General features: G+C 39.6%; 1 protein-coding gene across 4 annotated transcripts; it reads right to left on the bottom strand.

Annotated features, from left to right (window-relative positions):
- Positions 1 to 1,765: 1,765 nt before the first annotated feature.
- Positions 1,766 to 20,033, bottom strand: PTCHD3 (patched domain containing 3). 4 transcript variants are annotated; one of them, XM_087892903.1, is made up of 4 exons: positions 17,930 to 20,033; positions 12,711 to 12,832; positions 9,394 to 9,539; positions 1,766 to 5,452 (listed from the first exon to the last, which is right to left on the bottom strand). In XM_087892903.1, the coding sequence occupies exons 1-4, from the start codon at positions 18,764 to 18,766 to the stop codon at positions 3,930 to 3,932; spliced, it is 2,628 nt and encodes an 875-aa protein (XP_087749029.1). In that variant the 5' UTR covers positions 18,767 to 20,033; the 3' UTR covers positions 1,766 to 3,929. The 4 variants fall into 4 exon arrangements, with proteins under 4 accessions (XP_087749029.1, XP_087749031.1, XP_087749032.1 ...); XM_087892905.1 differs by lacking the exon at positions 12,711 to 12,832; XM_087892904.1 differs by lacking the exons at positions 1,766 to 5,452; positions 12,711 to 12,832 and adding an exon at positions 5,911 to 6,162.
- Between the last annotated feature and the right edge of the window lie 232 nt (positions 20,034 to 20,265).

Genomic DNA, 20,265 nt, shown 5'->3' on the forward strand with positions numbered 1-20,265 from the left:
TATTAGTCTTTTCCGATTGGGAATTTGGATCCAAATTCTTGTCCCTACTCTGTTCCATATTGGTAGCTATCCTTGCCTTACGTAACAGAGACTTAAAAAGCTTAGGATTGAAAAGTCCTTGAAAGGTAGGCTTATCTGTATCTACCTCCTCCTCATCTGATAAGTCAAATTCATTCAAATAGTCTGATTCTGGATTTTCCTCCTCAAATTGACTACAATTAACTACAGAGTGTTGCATAGTATTTTGAGACACATTGTAAAATGTTGATGGTATAGGTTCTGATAATAAGCCTGATTGTTGCAATCCTGCTTGGAAAATGCGAGAAAATGTTTGTGAAAGTAAAGCTTGGAAATCCAAATTCTGACTCTGTAATAGACCTTCTCCAACACGTAGGCCAGCGGCCATAGGAGTGAATGTGGCCTCAGGGTTAGCCTGAACAAAAGTCTGTTGAACTGACCCCACTGTGGCCCTGTTTTGAGATTCTGTATTCATAGGCTTAGCAGCCATAGACAAACTTTGATTTTCTGATGGCAAATCCGCCTGTTGCCAAATCATTGCTTCCTCATCTATGTCAGGATATATTATTTTTTCAGTAGTCTGAGGTAAAATCACCTCCTGAACCTCTCTTTGAGGTATAGCTTGAGCTGCCATTCTGGCTCTATTGAACTGTTTTTCAAGAGCATTATGTCTGCGTAAATCATCTCTGGAAGGTTTGTCCCCTTGCCTGGACATAGGTTGCTCAGACATACCCCTGGTCCTGGCTCTGCCCTTCTTAGATTTATTAGGCTTAGGGGATGGTACCCTAGGAGGAGAATCCTCCTGATCTAAGTCTGATGAAATATTTACCTCTGCCATTGTTTATAAAATAATTAAAATAATTAAAATAACCAAAAATTTTATACTTTCCTTTGAGAGTAGTTTTCAGGAGGTCACACAATGCCAGACAGCGTCTGTAAATGACTCCTCACAATTGCTGTTAATAGTCCACCAACGACTTAGATGAAAAGCTGCCCTTGACCGCTCTAAGCAATAGGCGGGTAGGCGCTAAAAGATCAGATCAAATAGAAGTGCGAGATCGGAACCTCAAGCCGACTCGGCTTCAAATGCAGCCTCTTTTGTTAACTTCGTTGAAAAATGCTTTGTTAATATATGGAGTTTGCTTACAATGCAGGGACTCCGAAGCCGCTTGTGAAGCTAAACAATTAAGGCAGAGAGTTGCGAGAGCGAGGGCGGTCTTACCGGCTAGCCAAATAACGGCTCAAACGGCTGCTTTAGGACCGTTGCCAGGTCCTCCTTCCTCGTGCTGTCCCAATAACTGTCAAAGCGGCTGGCGTCCCAGCCGGGAAACCGCCAAAGCCGCGCAGCACTAAATAGTATCAAATTTAATTGAAAGCAGCTGGCGCCCCAGCCGGGAAACGCCGAAGCTGCTCAGCACCGACACAATGTATCTCGTTGAATCCACAACTCTCGGAAGAAAAAAATTACCAAAATTTCTGCTATTTGCAACAATTTAAGCCAAGAACAAAAGCACACCAGTCTAATCACCTGTGACTGAGTGAAAAGACTGGACATGCGCAGAAGAAAGGGGCGTGACCAGGCTGTAGAGGAAGTTTGAATGGCACCCAGTCAGTCCAATGACAGTGGATCATAGCCCAATCGGTGGAATATCTGAGCAGCGAGGGAGGAAAAAAGTGTGCATTCTGATCTCTGCTCATAAACCAGAAACTGAAATAAACTAAATGAACTAAAAAGAACTGAAATAGGTTTCTTGTCCATGCCATTTATTTGCAGATATATTTAATGTATAGTTGAATTGTCTTACAGGAAGCAAAAGTTAATTATTTTACAGTCCCATTTTTATTTTTTAAAGTAATTGTTAATAACTTTTAAAAATTTCATGGAAAAAATGGATGAAATCTGCAAGTCTAATTGCCAATTTTGGGGATATAAAGCAAAACAATTCCTGACTTAAATTAAGGAATCTGCAAAAGATAAGCATTTTGAGTTGTTTCAGTGATTCTTCTTTCCTGAATCTGTAAATCCTGTCGATGTAGTAGCGGAAACGGATTAGGGCTCATCCTTGAGTGACACCACAGGGCTCATTCGTCCTACGTAACATCTAGCTGAAGCCTCATATTTTGTGAGTGTGTGACCATTTTATTATGAGCTATATGTTCAAGAACTCTATAAGCTTGTTAACTTTTCTTTTGTATTTGTCAGCCAACAAATACTGATAAATGGTGATAGTCAGCATAGTGTACTGGTTATAGTTTGGAGCTAGGACTCGAGAGATCTAAGTTCAAATCCATCCTTCATCAGGGAAATTTACAGAGTGACTTTGAACCAATCATACTCTTACTGCATCCTAAATCATAAGGTTCTATTGCTGGGATAACATGAAGCAACATTACTGTGTACAGGCATCTGATGGAAACCACAATGCATCAAGATTCATTTCTTCCCATCCCCTGTGCCTCCAGTTTTCTCACCTGCCTTGAGCTTTCGGAAGAAAGCCAGATACAAATATAACAAACTAATAAAAGCTGTTGCAATTTTTACTGAAGTGGAATCATTATTACAGTGTGTAAAATATTTTGGTAATGAAGAATCAGACCTCCATTATCAAAATCCTATTTAAATAGGAAGTGTAGGATTAATTGGAGCAAAGAAATTAATCTTTAGCTGATTTTTAGCTCCCCTCCAGCACATGTAATGCTGGGGGGAGGGAGCTAAAAATCAGCTAAAGATTAATTTCTTTGCTCCAATTAAATCTTTATCCCACAGTACAATTTAGTGATATTTTCATTTAGATAACTAATATTCACTTTTAAAAAGAGGGGGAGGAAAATCTAGGTATCAGTGAAATAAATAGCAAAATGAATGTTATTATGAAGTTCTGAATAATTTACCTCAGCTTTCAGATTTGTGTAAAATTTTATTTTATAGATATTAGGCTCTATTTTGCATAGGGTAGTATCTTCAACATATAAGGAATCAAATCTATGATGCTTGCCAATATTGCTAACAGCTATCTTGTCCAGAGAACGTATTGGGATAATATAACAAGTCTGGATACAATAGAATTACATATAAATGCACCTGAAAGTCCCAAGTTGCAATTTCTGTAGCCATAAATTATCCATTTGTGATTCATTTGGAGTTACATTACCTAAATATGGTACAATGCTTCTTTCAGCCAAGATAAGCTGCAGAGAGAAATTTAAAAGAATGGATCGATTCACTTTAGATGATCCAGACATTTTGATTATCTGGAAACTATAATACAGCATATGGGTAGTTTGCAGCTGTTAGTAATATTTGCGTTAAAGTTAGGCTTGCTTTGTTTCTAGAATATGGCCTGCTAATCCTCTTCCCACTACTGATGGGCATGAAATATGAACTGAGAAAAAGTACAATATAAACTCCCTCTATTTAGAAGCCTTACCTCAATATCAAATGAGTCCAGATTCTTTACAAATCTGATTTGCCATGCCTTATGATCATGATACTGCCAGCGATTCCACGCTTCTTTCTGTACTTAATTGCATTCTTCCACATGTACTTTGTGGCAATCATCACCATGTGGCATTAAATAGAATGGTTTCATTTTATCAGCATCCGAACAATCCTGATCCCACTTTACATTAATCATGAATGCCTAAATAAATACACCATAAGAATTGTTCTAATAAATCTTGAATAGCTTATTATAAAACAGGCTTCATCTGTCCATTTCTTCTGATTAACATACAACAATTCATTAGAACATTATGAGCAATTTGATCTTCCTGAAATGGGGGAAATTTTAGCTTACTTTTTTTTCTATTAAGTAGTTAGCAGTCCCATGTTTTCATTTAAAGCAAGTTTCTTATTACATGAGTAATTTCCATAGCATTGGCCATTGTTTTGTTTGTTACCTATTTGAAAATCAAGTACAATAACTAATAAATGTTAAAAACACAGGGATGAACATGAGACCATGAAGAGTCCCAAATGTAATAACAAGAAACATTATCTTAAAGCAAGTCCTAAAGACATAGGTGGCTGCCATAGAGAGAACAGAAATTCCTACAAGGGTGGAGGCAGATGCCTGCACAACTGGGTAACCCAGGTGGAAAAGAGCATCTATTGCCTTTTCACGTGCACTGGTTTTACTATTGGAAACATAGGCATAAGATATGTGAGCGGAATAGTCTACAGAAAATCCTATGCAAATAACAAGATTGATCATAGATATGGAATCAAGATTCACATGCCAGAAGGCCATGTAACCAGACACACCTACAATTACAGAGCCAATAGTAAAAGTTACCCACAAAGAGCAAACAGGACTTGGAATCAGCAGCAAAGAAATAATTAACATGGCCCCAGCTGCAATCAGAACATTTTGAATGGTATTCTGATTTATAACAAGGTACTGATCAAAGTGTATAAAAGCTGGATGATAAACCATTAGTGGTATCCTACAGAACTTAGCAAAATGTCTTAGCTGCTTTAAAAGATTTTTCTCATCCATTGAATTTCTAACATTTATGGTCTGTATATAGAACCGCGAAGCTACTATTTCTTTTGCACTGATATTAATATTCCACTGAGAATTGGGATCTACTCTGAATAGAGCAGGTAAATTTGTAATGAATACATCATGATCGTTTAAATCTAGAGACATGCTTTTAGCAACATTTTCATAAATTCTTAGCCATGACTCTGAAAATTTCTTTTCCACATAGTATGAATGTTCTAAAACATTCATACAATTCTCAAGTTCTACACGAACAGTTGCATTCCAATACGCTATACTTTCAGTAACTATTACCATAACCCTTGGACCATATGTTGAAAGATATTGATCTTCAAAGTTGTAGTATGGAATGATGTAAGAATCATCTGTTGCTACGTTTCGAAGATCTATGCCCTCTTGAAGTGCAAAGCATCCCAATAAACTAGTTGCTAGGTATGCGAAATATAGCAAGACCACAAACACCTTAGTCCAGCTGTGCATAAGGAAGGGACCATAATACTTTCTGAAGAAAAAATTCATGGGATGTTCAATCTCAGTTCCAGTAGTTTCATCATAAAGTCCTCCTGTGCAACATCGGTTATACATAGGGCCCCGGGAATCTTGTGGCTCCGAAAACACTTTCATGAATGTCAGCCAATGCCTGTTACTTTTTTCTCTTCTACCATTTAGAGCTAGAACAGCCCCAAGAAATGTCAGATTGTATATATAACAAAAAATGAAAGCCGTTCCTGTATAGATACAAAATGATCTAATTGATGGAAAGGAAGTTGCAATTCCAATGTAGAAAGCTAAAACATCTGTCATAGTTGTGATAGTAACTGATACAGCTGCTTCTGAATAAGTGTTCGCCATCCGGTCTTTGACACTATCCTTTACTTTTGTATGCTGCCAACAGGATACCAGGATGAACATATCATCAACACCAATTCCTGGATAATGGTAAAAAGAGGAGTCAGTTTTCACATGACATAAAAAGAGCAAATTACACAAGGAACATAATCAGCAACTCATATCTTTTTAAGATAACAAATCCTGAGATATATCAACCTGTTTGAGATCAATTGAACAGCTGGTTTTTTCACTTGGTGCAAGAAAGAAAACAACCTGAGTGGCTGTCTAGTTATAGGGAGGAAAACATTTCATACCCAAGAACAAGGGTCTGCAACTTTAAACACTCAGAGACATTTGGACCCGTTTCCCACAGAAAACACCGGAAGCCACAAAACTTGGGTGGGCATGGCCAACTCGATGTCACTTACTTCTACCAGTCACATGACCCCCTAGCCATGCCTACCCAGCTGGTCATTAGGGCAGAGAATCAGTTGTTAAAAAACACCGGGAACCACAAAACCCTTTTCACATATCTCCCTCTCTCCTCCCTCTCCCCTCTCTGTGTCTCTCTCTCTCCCCCTCTCTCTATATCTCTCTGTCTCTGCCCTGGCTGCTTCTCCATCCCCCACCGTCATCCTTACCTTCTGAGGCCAGGTGAGGAGTGACTGGGAGGGAAGGGCAAGGCCAGCCAGTGGTGGGATCACCTGACAGGGAGCCACAGTGGAGGGCCCAAAAGAGCTGCATGTGGATCCAGAGCTGCAGGTTGCTAACCCCTGCCCAGGAAGGTCCTGTCTCACATTTGTATGCCCTGTCATGTGGTACAGACAAAATCAATGCCAGGAAAGTAGAGATAGTCCTTGACTTACCAACACAATTGAGTCCAAAGTTTTGGTTACTAAGGGACTTATTTGTTAATAGAATTTTGCTCCATTTTATGACCTTTCTTGTCACAGTTGTTAAGTGAATCACAGTTAAGTTGGTAACACAGTTGTCAAATAAATCTGGATTCCCCATTGATTTATCTCATCAGAAAGTCACAAAAGGCGATCACATGACTCCGGGACACTGCAACTGTCATAAATATGAGTCAGTTGTCAAGTGTCTGAATTTTGATCATGTGACTATGGGAATGCTGCAATAGTTGTAAGTGTGAAAAACGGTCATAAGTCACTTTTTAAAGTACCATTGTAACTTTGAATAGTCACTAAATTTATTTATTTTTTATTTATTTATTTTATTTAATTTGTATACCGCCCTTCTCCAACAGGACTCAGGGTGGTGAACAGCCACAGAAAAAAACACAACATATAAAATTTAAAAGCAGTTTAAAAGACATTAAATAATGTTGGCCATCAATTTAAAACAACCCGGATTAAAACCAATTACAAATTAAAACCGCAAGGATGGGATCAAGCCAGCCCGGCTAGATGAAATAGATGTGTTTTCAGGGCCCGACGAAAAGTCCGGAGGTCTGGTATCGTGCGTATCTCTGGGGGTAGGTTGTTCCAGAGGGTAGGTGCAGCCACAGAGAAGGCTCTCCCCCTGGGGGTCGCCAACCGACATTGTCTGGCCGACGGCACCCTGAGGAGGCCCTCTCTGTACGAGCGAACTGGCCGGTGGGAGGCTATTGGCGGCAGAAGGCGGTCTCATAGATACCCCAGCCCTAAGCCATGGAGCGCTTTAAAGGTGGTCACCAACACCTTGAAGCACACCTGGAAGACCACAGGAAGCCAGTGCAGCTCGCGCAGGAGAGGTGTCACATGGGAGCGCCCCGTCGCTCCCATAATCTCCCACGTGGCCGCATTCTGGACCAACTGGAGCCTCCGGGTGCACCCCAAGGGGAGCCCCATGTAGAGAGCATTGCAGTAGTCCAGGCTGGAAGTGACGAGTGCCTGAGTGACCGTGTGTAGGGAGTCCCGATTTAGAAAGGGACGCAACTGGCGTATTAGGCGGACTTGATAAAAAGCCCCCCTGGCCACGGCCGTCATATGCTCTTCTAAAGACAACCGTGTATCCAGGAGGACGCCCAAGTTGCGAACCCTTTCTGTGGGGGCCAATGATTTGCCCCCAATAATCAGCGATGGCACCAGCTGGCTATATCGGGACGCCGGAAGCCACAGCCACTCGGTCTTGGAAGGGTTGAGTCGGAGCCTGTTTCTCCCCATCCAGGCCCGCACGGCTTCCAGGCACCGGGACATCACTTCAAGGGCATCGTTGGGGTGGCCTGGGGTGGAGATGTACAGCTGAGTGTCATCAGCGTACTGATGGAACTCCACACCAAAGCCACGGATGATCTCACCCAGCGGCTTTACATAAATGTTGAACAGAAGGGGCGAGAAGACCGACCCTTGCGGCACCCCACAAACAAGGCGCCTTGGGGTCGACCGCTGCCCCTCCAACACAGATTGTGACCGGTCAGAGGTAGGACGAGAACCACCGCAAAACAGTGCCCCCCACTTCCAACCCCTCCAACCGGTGCAACATGATACCATGGTCGATGGTATCAAAAGCCGCTGAGAGATCTAACAGGACCAGGATAGAGGAGCAACCCCTATCCTGAGCCCTCCAGAGATCATCCACCAACGCAACCAATGCCGTTTCCGTGCTGTACCCAGGCCTGAAGCCGGACTGGAGCGGATCTAGATAGACAGCTTCATCCAGGTACTGTGGAAGCTGCCGCGCCACCACACTCTCAACAACCTTCGCAATAAAATGAAGGTTGGAGATTGGACGATAGTTAGCCAAAACAGCCGGATCCAGAGAGGGATTCTTGAGGAGGGGCCTCACCACCGCTTCTTTCAAGGTGGCTGATAGGACACCCTCACTCAAGGAAGCGTTAATAATCCTCTGGAGCCAGCCTCGTGTAACCTTCCGGGAAGCCAGCACCAACCAGGAGGAACATGGGTCCAATAAACATGTGGTCGCGTTCAGCCGTCCCAGAATCCTGTCCATGTCCTCGGGAACCATAGGATAAAACTCCTCCCAGATAACACTCTCAAGACTTACAATGTTGTAAGTCGAGGAATACCTGTATAAACAGGCAGCAAGGCTCCTCAGATACTGTGATTCCAAACAATTTTGGTGTTAAGATAATAGCAGGATTAATATGTGATGAAACAGAACTTGAGAATAGTAAAACAGATTCAGTTCATTTGTGTGAAACCGAAAAATATCAGAAACTGAATAAGTATTTAATTTTATTCATACCTAGCTTTCAAAGCAATACATAAATAAAGGCAAAATAATTATTGTTCTATATTTTGCAAAGAATCAGAAAGACTAGATGAGCGCATGTAATCTCAGTTCTATTAATGCATAGTACTGATCAGACTTAGGTGAAGCATCTGTTTTTCCCTCTAGCTGTCACTGACTTGTAATTTTTGAGATGACATAAGTAACTATTGGAATTAATAAACATATACAGAGTAATCATATAACTATATTAAGTGATATAATTAAATACAAATGAAATACAATTTATTTTTTATCCTGGCTCATGCACTTATTTCTGTTTGCCTTTATTTTACTGAAGTTCTAAAAAATTGCAAATTACACCTGAGTATGCATAGTATTAGAAAGTCCTAAAGTTCTTTTGAATATAATATTTGAATAGAAGACAATCAACATATATAACTAATCTGAATACAATTTGATATTGAAGAAAAAAAATCTATTTCAATAGTGAAAAGTAAGGACAAAGAAAAATTTGGATTAATGGTACAGATGAGAAAAAGATAAGTCTGTCAGACTTTGTGGTAGGCAAATAAAAAATAAGAACTCACCAGTGTGATAGAATTCATGAGTAACAGTCATCTCATACTGAGATGTTCACAGAAGTGTATACAGTTGAGCTCAAAAGGGATTATATTATGTCAGGGAAAAATATTTCATATATGACTAACTTTAGGCCAATCTTAGAAAGAGCTACCGAAATAGAATACCTATCAGAACTAAGGAAAACTATAATTGGGAGAGATGGAACTTCTAGCTCATATGTATCTGTTAAAAGCTCAAAGGAAGATATATATTTATTACCTACCAAGTATAAGAAATGGTGAATTTGCAGCTGTGATGACAAAAGGCACCCCATAAAGCAGCAATAATCCAAAACTGCTGATGACAGATAAGCCTGCTGAAAAAACTCCAAAAAATGCAACCCAGAGTTTTGTTCGGACACAATCTAGCCTATAAAAAGGATAGAGAACAGTTGAGCACTATAGATTCTGAATTTCATTTTGCATTTCTAATATCTTCCAAAACTGAACAAAGATATTATATAATAAAGTAATTTTGCAGAACTTGTATAAGAAATATACTTAATTTTAGAAATGGAAACTTGTATTAAAAATGTATCAAATTGCTTAAAGTAATGAAGGTATTTCACAAAATTATTTGTAGCCCCTAGTGTGTATAGTATATAGTGTATAGAGAGGGATGTGGTGGCTCAGTGGCTAAGATGCTGAGCTTGTCGATTGAAAGGTCGGCAGTTCAGCAGTTTGAATCCCTAGAGCTGCGTAATGGGTGAGTTCCCGTTACTTGTCCCAGCTTCTGCCAATCTAGCAGTTCAAAAGCACGTAAAAAATGCAAGTAGAAAAATAGGGACCACCTTTGGTGGGAAGGTAACAGCGTTTTCATGTGCCTTTAGCGTTTAGTCATGCCGGCCATATGACTATGGAGAAATCTTCGGACAGCGCTGGCTCTTTGGCTTTGAAACGGAGATGAGCACCACCCACTAGAGTCAGGAACAACTGGCACATATGTGCGAGGGGAACTTTTACCTTTCGTGTGTATAGTAAGCATTTGCAATTCAGATCATGTAAGAACTCACAGATACTGTATTTTTGATATTATTTCCATGCACAGAATTCATATAGGTTTGCGGTAAAGCCACCTTATTCATATTATATGGTACATCCACTGTTCTCTTGATAAGAAGAGGTATTGGCTGACTACATTAAAAAATATTGCTTTGTATTTGGGACCAAACAACATTAATTTCAATGGGACCAACTTTTAAGCATATCTATGTAGAATCATACTAACAATACATATTTCACCCATCTGTAACAGTTCCAAAAGTAAATTCTTGTGGGGAAATGTAAAAAAATTATATTTTTGTCCCAAAAGATGAACTGAAAATTCTTCCTTTGACTCAAATTAAATGAAAGAGGGAAGAATCCAAAAGACAAATAAATAAGTGTAAACGGCGTGACATGTTTTGGGAAACACATTCTGTATTTGCAATCAGATTTGCAACTCTCTGTTATTATAGCCACTAGCAAACATACATTTTACTTTCACCATAAATGTAATTTTTATCTTCACCATATTTCTTGGTTTATTCTACCTAGTGGGGCTGACAGTTTCCTTTAGTGCCTGCCATTTATTACTCATTTATATCACATCATATTCTGGCTAAGTAATTTATATAAATTTGCATATTCCAGCTAGAAATCTAAGAAAAGAGCTTCGATTCCATTCCTTGAGATTGGGATAGGTTAGGTTTAGGGATGGGAAATATATATTATCTGCCTGTGCATAATTTCTCTGCCTATTTTTAACAAGCACCACCTGCTATTTAACAGATAAACTAGGTCAGGTGTCTTAAACTTGCGTCATCACGGCATCGTCACGTGACGTATCGCAACTTTCCCCCTTTTCACTAAACTGGGCATGGGTGTAGCTAGCATATGACACATCTGAACTGCGGGCCACGAGTTTGACACCCTTGAGCTAGGTCATGCAGTAATTGCACCAATTGATGCAGTCCTATTGTTTATAATTATAGACATTACTGGGAATACTGTAAGTTTTTAGAGGAAAAAGAATTACGTACTGTTAATGCTGCATCCTGTTTAGTTCCTTGGGAGCAATTTACAGGTAATCCTCGATTTACAAAGTTCACTTAGTGACCTTTCGAAGTTACAACGACACTGAAAAATGTGGCTTATGAAAATTTTTCACACTTACGACTGTTGCAGCATCCCCATGGTCACATGATTTACATTTGGATGCTTGACAACTGACTCACATATATGACAGTTGCAGTGTCATGTGATTTCCTTTTGTAACCTTCTGACAAGCAAATTCAATGGGGAAATCAGATTCACTTAATAACAGTGTTACTAATTTAACAACTGCAGTGATTCACTTAACAAATGTGGCAAGAAAGTCATAAAATAGGACAAAACTCATTTAACAAATTGCTCAGTTAGCAACATAAATTTTGGGCTCAATTGTGGTTGTAAGTTTAGAACTACCTGCATATTGAAGTCTATTTCTAACTGACTTTATTTCTAAGTAGTCATGCAGCATATTAGATTGTATTGGCAGGACATTTTTTATTAGCCATACAGGTAGTTCATGACTTATAACTGGTCACTTTTTTTTTTTTTTTATTTATATGCTGCCCTTCTCCGGAGACTCAGGGCGGCTTATAATGTGCTCAGCAATAGCCTTCATCCTTTTGTATATTTATACAAAGTCAGCTTATTGCCCCCACAACTGGGTCCTCAATTTATCTACCTTAGAAAGGATGGAAGGCTGAGTCAACCTTGAGCCTTGGCGAGATTCAAACCTGCAGTAATTGCAGGCAGCTGGTCTTAATAACCAGCTTAATAACAGGGTGCCTTAGACCACTGTACTACCAAGGCCCACTTAATGACCATTTAAAGTTATGAGGGACCTCCAAAAAGTCCTTATGACCTGTTTTAAAATTATGATAGTGCATCCTTTCTCCCCTACAGTTACGTGATTGTATTTTGGGAGCTTAGCAACAGCTCACCCTTATGATTGTTTATAACATCCCGCAGTCATGTGACTGCAATTTACGACACATTTTTCTGGTTTCCAATGTTTATTTCCAGTTTCTGGCAAAAAATCACTCACTGGAGAAAACTGATTTGCTTAATAACTGCAGCATTTGCTTAATAACTAACATGTTCACTTAACAAACATGATGTTCACTTAGTGACTGCAGCAAAAAATGTCAAAAAAAAATTGGGTTTCTTCATGTGATGCCTCAATTTATGTCCATTATTCCAGGCTCAATTATTATTGTAAGTCAAGGTCTACCTCTACTATTGAAAAATGTTAATGGAAAGTGTGTTCTTTTCTCCCAAAGCAAGTATAGTTTGATATTTTTACATTTCCTTTTTTTTTAATATAACTGATTACCTACAGTAATATAATTTGATGTATATGTATATTTATTTATTTGTTACATTTATTTGCTGCCTATCTTGCCACATGTGTATGTTGGTATGTAGATATACCTTTTGGAATATGAAAACTTTTTATTCTATAAGAAAAATATATAAAGTTAGATAATAAGAATGGGTGAGAGGGAAAATTTACCTTGTACATGAAATAATTGAGAATACTATCGTTAAAAGATATGCGATGGAGACCAATGGGATCACACCCTTAGCAAGGTTTTCAAATTCATTCTGTCTTGACAGTGAGGTAAAATAGGCTACCTGTCAGGTTAAAGGGGGAAGGAGAGAGAGAGAGAGAGAAGGAAGAAGATAATCTTTCAATTATTTTACCTTAAAATGTATTTTAATTATCTATTTAAAAATAGGCTGAGATAAAAATATAATTCATTATTATCCAGTTTTTGTATGCTTTAACATATTACAAAGACAAGTTAATGGAAATTTTTACAAGTAGTCCTTGACTTACAACAACAACTGGAATGGAATTTTCATCTCAAAATGATGAGGCTGTAAAGCATCTTGGTTGGGGAGAAAATGGCAGGAAGTTGCAAGTCTCAAGTAGCTTGCTGCCAGGTAAGGGCTGCATGTGGAAAAGGCTAGGGAAGGTGCACAGAAGGTATGACAAAATTTGGGGAGGCTGCATTAGGGTATTGAGATGGGCACAGGAAGGGCTGGAGAGAACACATGAGGGTGCAAGAGAGATGCAGCGAAACTTGGGAACATTGTGCAAGAGCGAACAGAGCATGCAGTGAGGCTGGGAAGGATTAGTGGGAAGAACAGCAAGGGTCAAAGAAAGTACACAAGGTAGATGTGACAAGACTTGGGGAAGGTGTGTAGGAAATATGTGAAGATGTGAGGGAGGTGTGGCAAGTCTCCCGGAAGGTGTGGAAGGTATATAGAAGACAGGGCAAGAGTTAGAGAGGGTGCCCAAGGGTGGCATGGCAAGAATCGGGGAGTCTGAAAGGGAGGAGTGGCAAGGTTGTACAAAGGTGTCTGATGGGCCAATGTGGCACAGTGTCAGAAGGGCTGGGAAGGCTGTGTGATGGGAAAGCCTTACCAAACTAATTCCCAGTTCTCTTCCCCATTGGTTTTCTAGAGAAGCCAGAAGGGAAGGTCACAAGTGGCAATCACGTGATTGTAGAGCATTGCAACTGGTAGTAAGATCACAATCACATGATTGTGGGAGTGTCAGAGTCCACCACTTCTTCATCTCCGTTTTAACTTTAAATGATTGTTGAACAAATGATCATTAAATTAAGGTCTACCTATAAATTCTAAAGCAAAAAATGCCTGTAATACTGTAATATTTAAAACATTCTGTATACTGTAAGTTATTCTGATATTGCCTCATTTCCTGAGTATGTTTTCCTAGTAAGTGGCATGTATGCTGAATCACAAAATAGTCTCTAAATTAGAGTTCCTAGCCTGCATAAAATATGAACATACTTGAGAAAAAAAACTGGATTTGGCAGAGCTAAGGATATAATGGCTAAAATACGATAATTGTATTTTAATTAAATTAATGGCTAGTAATTTCCATTCCATTAGCAGGAACTGGTTACATGTGGCACAAGTGTGAATAATAGTGGTGATCTACTCTATGCCCTCTTCATAATACTAAAAAATATTGTCTGAATGGCTCAAGTGACCAAATCTATAATGGACAGTAGAAGTCAATATCCATAAGTATATTTGGTGATGACCATGACATATGAAAGATTGCGATTTGGAATATAAGGTAAATAAATATCCCCATGAATAAATATATCTGTGAATTAACAATGAAACAATGGTAAGAAAAGTAATACATGTTTGTGAAACCAAGACAGGTGGATATAACAGATAAATGAGGATAGTTAAATCCTGCAAAATGAAGCTGATGAAGTTGCTGTAGATAGAAATTAATGTAGATATAGAAATGATGATATAAATTTAATTATGAATAAAAGAGCTAACTTTTAAATCAGAAAGTATGAATTGATGTCATCCAGATTATTGTGCACAGACAGATGACAGTTACAGTTATGCTTTAGCAAATAGTGAAAATGAAAGGATTTGGATTGAACATTAGTAAATCCTGGATGACACTCAGAGTTAATGTATTGGGAGAAATTGTATTCTCTTAAATGACATTAGTGAAGATAAGAAAACACAAAAGAAATGACTGGGCTATTTGGAAGTCTAAGAATGAATGAGGATGGTGATTGGTAAATTATCTGCATAGAAAAAAAGCTCATTTGGAAAATATGGTTTAAGCATACAGGTAGTCCTCAATTTATGGCCACAACTTGGACTGCAATTGGTAGTGCTAAGTGTTATAGTTGTTAAGTGAGTCATCACATGACTGGACCATTTTATGGACCATAATTTTATGACCATTTTCTTGTAAACAAATTACCACAATGGTTAAGTGAATCCAGCTTTCTCAATTGATTTTGCTTGTTGGATGGCCACAAGATGCTGCAACGACTGTAAATTCAAATTGGTTGAAAAGTACCTGAATTGCGATCACATGACTGTGTGGGGTATGTGTGATGTGACGGATACAAGTTTGACGATACAAGTTTGACGGTAGGTCATAAGTCACATTTTCTAAGTCCATTATAACTTCAAATCTTTGTTAAAAGAACAGTCATAATTTGAGGACTATCTGCATGAGTTTTCATGCATACACATTCTTCTTTTATTCAGGAGTTCAAGATGGCATACATAGCACTCAGTCTTATTTTTCTCTGCATCAACAATCCAGTGAGGCAGTTTAGGCTATGAGAAAATGGCTAGCCTAAAGTTACTGACCTATTTTCTTTTTGTCTTGATTGCGGCTCTTTTCTCTTCCTCACTCTTTATTACTTCTGCCTACTATATGTAAGTTAAATAGTCCTCTTGATAAAAAAAGCCTCTGATGATCGCGCAGCTCAGCTGGGATCATCAGAGGCTTTTCAAAGATTTTTTTCTGCAACCTCTTGGCCGAAGAGGTAGTAAAAAAAATGTTTTGAAAAGTCTCTGACGATCCCAGCTGAGTTGCCTGATCGGCAGAGAGGCATTTTTTAAAAAGCCTCTCTGACAATCCCAGCTGAGTTGCCTGATTGGCAGAGGCTTTTCAAATTAGAAAAAAATGCTTTGAAAAGTTAAAAAAAAAAAAAGTTGGCCACGCCCACCGTCACATTACCCCCCCCCCCAACCAAGCCACGCCCACAGAACCGGTAGTAGCAAATTTTACATTTCACCCCTGCCCTGCTCTATAGCATTAGGTCAGTCAAGAGATGTACAGATGTTGGCTTTCAGCAGCTCATTGAGAAATATATGAATGTGAGAAAGTTTAAATGAAGCATATATAGACTGAATGATGGAACATTCAAAAAGGGGAAAAAACCAGACCCATGAAACTACAACCCAATCAGCCTGACATCAATACCTGGAAAGATCCTGGAAAAGATAATCAAGCAACAGATCTGTGAAAACCTAGAAGCAGTCAAATTATAACCAGAAGCCCACATGAGTTTGCCAAATACATCTTATTTCATTATTTGACAAAGTGACTAAATTAATGGACCAGCGAAATGCAGTGGACATAGTATACTTGGATTTCAGACCAAAGCTCCTTCTTGGTAAGCTAGAAAAATGTGGGATAGACAGTATCACCAACAGCATCACACTCAACATGTATTCCATACTGGAATTACATCTACATGGAGGAAAGTAAGCAGTGGAGCAGGTTCTGTTTTAGGTCTAGTACTCTTCAATATCTTCATAAATAATTTAGATGAGGGAATAGAAGGGGAACATCAATTTGCAGGCAACACTAAGCTGGCAGGAATAGCAACACCCCATCCTAGATAATAGGCTCAAGATCCAAATGGCTCTTGACAGACTTGAACACTGCGCCCTATCCAACAAAATGAAATTCAAGGTAGAGAAAAGTAAGGTCTTACACTTAGGAAAGAAAAACCAAAAGTACAAGTACAGATTAGGTGAAACCTGGCTCAATAGTAATAACTGCAAGAGGGATCTTGGAGTCGTAGTGGACAGTCATTTAAATATGAGCTAGCAGTGTGCAGCAGCAACCAAAAAAGCCAATGCAATCCTAGGATGTCCCAAAGGTGTATTTTTCAAGAGGCAACTGGACTTTCTTGTTTTTCTTTGAAGACGTTTCACTTCATCCAAGAAGCTTCTTCAGCTCTAGGATCCTAGAATGTATTAACATAGGAATAGAATAAAGATCATGTGAAGTACTAGTATCACTTTACAAATCCTTAGTGAGACCTCACTTGAAATCGGGTTTGTCTAGTCTAGTGAAAAGAAGGACTAGGGTGACATGATAGAAGTATTCCAATATTTGAAGGGCTATCACAAAGAAAATGGAATCAATCTATTTCCCAAAGCATTCCAAAGCAAGATAAGAAACAATGGATGGGAACTAATCAAAGATAGATCCAACCTAGAACTAAGGAGAAATTTTCTGACAGGGAGAACAAGTAACCAGTAGAATGGCTTGCCTTCTGAAATTGTGGGTGCTCCATCACTGGAGGCTTTTAAGAAGAGACTGGACAGTCATATCTATGAAATAGTATACGATCTCCTGCTTGAGCAGGGGATTAGATTAGAAGACTTCCAAGGTCCCTTCCAACTATGATATTCTAAGTTTCCAACACTTGTATAAATAGAACTTTGTTTGGTCACTGAATGCTGGAATTATGAAAATAAGGCATTAAATTAATTTTCAAATTAATAGAATGCTTAAGATTAAATGGAATAGTGAATATATGACATTAAACTGAGAATATAACAAGGATGTTGCTGTTGAATATATTCAGGAGTAGGTATACTCTATCAGGAATGCTTTGATAAAGTTTCATATATTGATCAGGTATGCAGGAGTGGAAGTCTGTCTTCTTTTGAAGGAGAAGCAGTATAGATCTCTTTACTATTTGGATAAACAACATTCTCTTTACTATTACTTTACATCTCTTTACTATCTGGTAAGCAACATTCCTATCAGTATGAGAAGTTGCTCTCCAGCTTTAAAGAAATGGATGCTGAGATGATTTAATTATACAGGGACAATAAATGGAATAGAACTATAAAAAAGAACAGGAAGAAAAAGTGAGTAGGCCAAAGCAAGTCAAGTGAATGGCTGGAAAGGACAAGAAACTTTGCAAGAGTTCCTCAGAAACTGAGGTGAGAAGTTTACAGAACTGTTGTATGAAAGTGATGCTGTAGGCAAGGGAGCTTTAAAAGAATATTGCTTAGGAACTGTTAGTGTTTTCCATAACCTGCCCTATACTAAAAAAAAAAAAAGGCAGGTTTCGTTTGAAATGTATGAAATTTTGAAAATGACATTTCCTAATTGAAGCCTACCTCGAGGACGGTAAGGTTCAGGGCGCCCAGCATTAGGGGGATACGCTCCAGAAAGGCCTCCAGCCAGACGGTGCTGGCCTCCCGTTTCGTGGTGTTATCCTCCTGAAGGAAGTAGATGAGGCGCACCGCTTGGGCCGCCAGAAGTGGGCGCGCAGGCTCATCGCCCCGGCCCAGCGTGACGCCCCCCACGAAGAAGCCCAGGAACACCCGGTCGCGGAAAACCGGGAAGGTTAAATTGGGCAGCAACACCTCGATGTAGGCCGGGTTGTCGTGCACGAGGCTCAGGAGCGGGTTGGGGCTGAGGCAGTAGCCGTTGTTACGCGCGCAAAGTCGGTCGAAGGAGAGCCCCGCCGCCTGGATGCCGCGCACCGCCCGGTCTATTTTCATGAGCTCGGCGAAAGCCGCCTTCGTCAGCACCGAGTCGTGTCGGGTGGTCACGGCGATTAAAGTGGCATAAGCGCCCTCGGTGCTCAGTCTTTCCGGGGAGAAGTGATGGGCGTCGTCGGTGTGGAAGTAGTTCTGCACGAAACTTCGCTCCATTTTGGCGGGGCCTTCGATGGGCGTGAATTGCTCCTCCAGGTCGTTCGGTTGGCGGCTGGGTAAGAAGATGAAGCCGATTGAGAGGGCGGCCGAAACCACCAAAGGCACCAGGAGGTAAGGCCACGGATGGGTGCCCACGGAGGCACCTAAGGCGCGGACCGCTCGCGAGAGGGGCTCCTGAAGGCAGTCGGTGCGGTAGGAGCGAATCGCCATCGCCACCTCGGTCTTCTCGTCACAGGGCCCGGGCGCGATCGAACTCTGGCTTGAGCGACCGTTATTCGCAGGACCTGAGCGCATTCCATTCGGCGCGGCTGCCCTCGCGCTCCTGAATACGCGGGGCGGCTTCCTCAGCCGAGGCCCTTTGGAGAGAGAGAAGGAGCCTGTAGCTCTCTCTCCGCTCCCTGCTTAGGCAGTTCTTGTACAAATACCTTGTAGGTTTAAATTCCCCAGGCAAGGGAATCTTAACTTCTGCTCCTCCGTTCTTCTAGAAAAAAAATTCATACTTCAGTGACACTGATTGTAGGACAATCACAATTAAGAATAATGTTTTGTCCTGGCTGCAGTATAAAAAGCAGTCCCACAGGTGCTCTCCCCCACCCCCCTCAAGAGGCAAGTGGCCTTTCTGGTTTTTCTTTGAAGACATTTATTTCACTTCTCATCCAAGAAGAAGGTTTTTTGGATGAGAAGCGGAAAGTCTTCAAGGAAAAACCAGAAAGGCCTCTTGAAGGGGGTGGGGAGCACCTTTGGGACAACCATGACCTGGATGAGTGAAAATCTCCATGGACAGTATAAAGCAGTATTTCTTAAAATGTGCCCTAAGATGTGCGGTGTTCCTCATGGCCCTTTTTCAGGGGTCTGTGAAATTAAAATGATTTGTCAGTCTGTTGCAAAATAATATAACATTAAAATACAATCAAATCAATTTTGAGAAGTGGCATTAAATGCATCAATTTTAATTTTTAATGTGGTAAATATTTAAAAAATATTTACTATATTAAAAAAAGAGAAAAGTTAAGAAATATTGGTATAAATATTTCTGTTGTCAAAATTACTTTTATTCAGAAAGAGTGGAGAAAAAACACTATACCTTTGCAAGGTGGCTTTTTTCAAACACAAAATGAGCCTTACATATTGTGCAGAGAGGAATCCCAATCTCAAAGGTTTTAGCAGAAAAAAAAGATACAGAAGGTATATTTCATTTTTTAAAGCAGGAAATGAGTATGGAATTGTATCTAGCCAAGTGTTTCTTGAAAAAAGTTTTCAAGTTTTACCTTCTCCTTTCTCTCTAGTTGTCTTTCATATTAAAAAAAACCCCTCCGTCCCACCTTGAAGATGTTCAATCTGTTTAGAAGCTAAGATGTAGGGGGCTTTTCTGCTCAAAAGTTACAGTGACGAGTTTCTGACTTAGTGGGATTGTTGAAATTGCGAGAAAGTAGTGAAAACGTGGAACCAATTACCAATGGAGGTAGTCGGTGAATTATCAATAACTTAGTTTAAACATACTTAGAGTAAGCATTCCTTCATTCAATAAAAATTAAAAAATAAAATAAGTTAAAAATAATAATTAAAACAATAAATTAATTAATTAAATAGAAAACAAAAACAACAACCACAAGCTCAAAGGGCAGACTCAAAGGATCATGAGGTCCTTTTCTGCTGTAGGTTTTTTATGTTTCTGTGATAATAAAAAATAATAAATTGGGAATTCATTCAAATAAATAAAATCACTTGGAATATTCATTGGGTTCTTTCTGAAGCTATGCTGATATGCTTTCTTCCTTTCTTTGCCTTGGGAG

Source organism: Pantherophis guttatus, chromosome 4, assembly GCF_059756535.1.
Source record: "Pantherophis guttatus breed Tessera chromosome 4, ASM5975653v1, whole genome shotgun sequence".
Taxonomy (NCBI): Eukaryota; Metazoa; Chordata; class Lepidosauria; order Squamata; family Colubridae; genus Pantherophis; species Pantherophis guttatus.

Coding starts and splice junctions, on each gene's coding strand:
- PTCHD3 (XM_087892903.1), bottom strand. CDS start 18,766: ATGCGCTCAGGTCCTGCGAATAACGGTCGCTCAAGCCAGAGTTCGATC. Junction 12,833..17,929: donor TGAACCTTACCGTCCTCGAG/GTAGGCTTCAAT, acceptor TTAACCTGACAG/GTAGCCTATTTTACCTCACT. Junction 5,453..9,393: donor TTCACCATTTCTTATACTTG/GTAGGTAATAAA, acceptor ACCATTATCCAG/GAATTGGTGTTGATGATATG.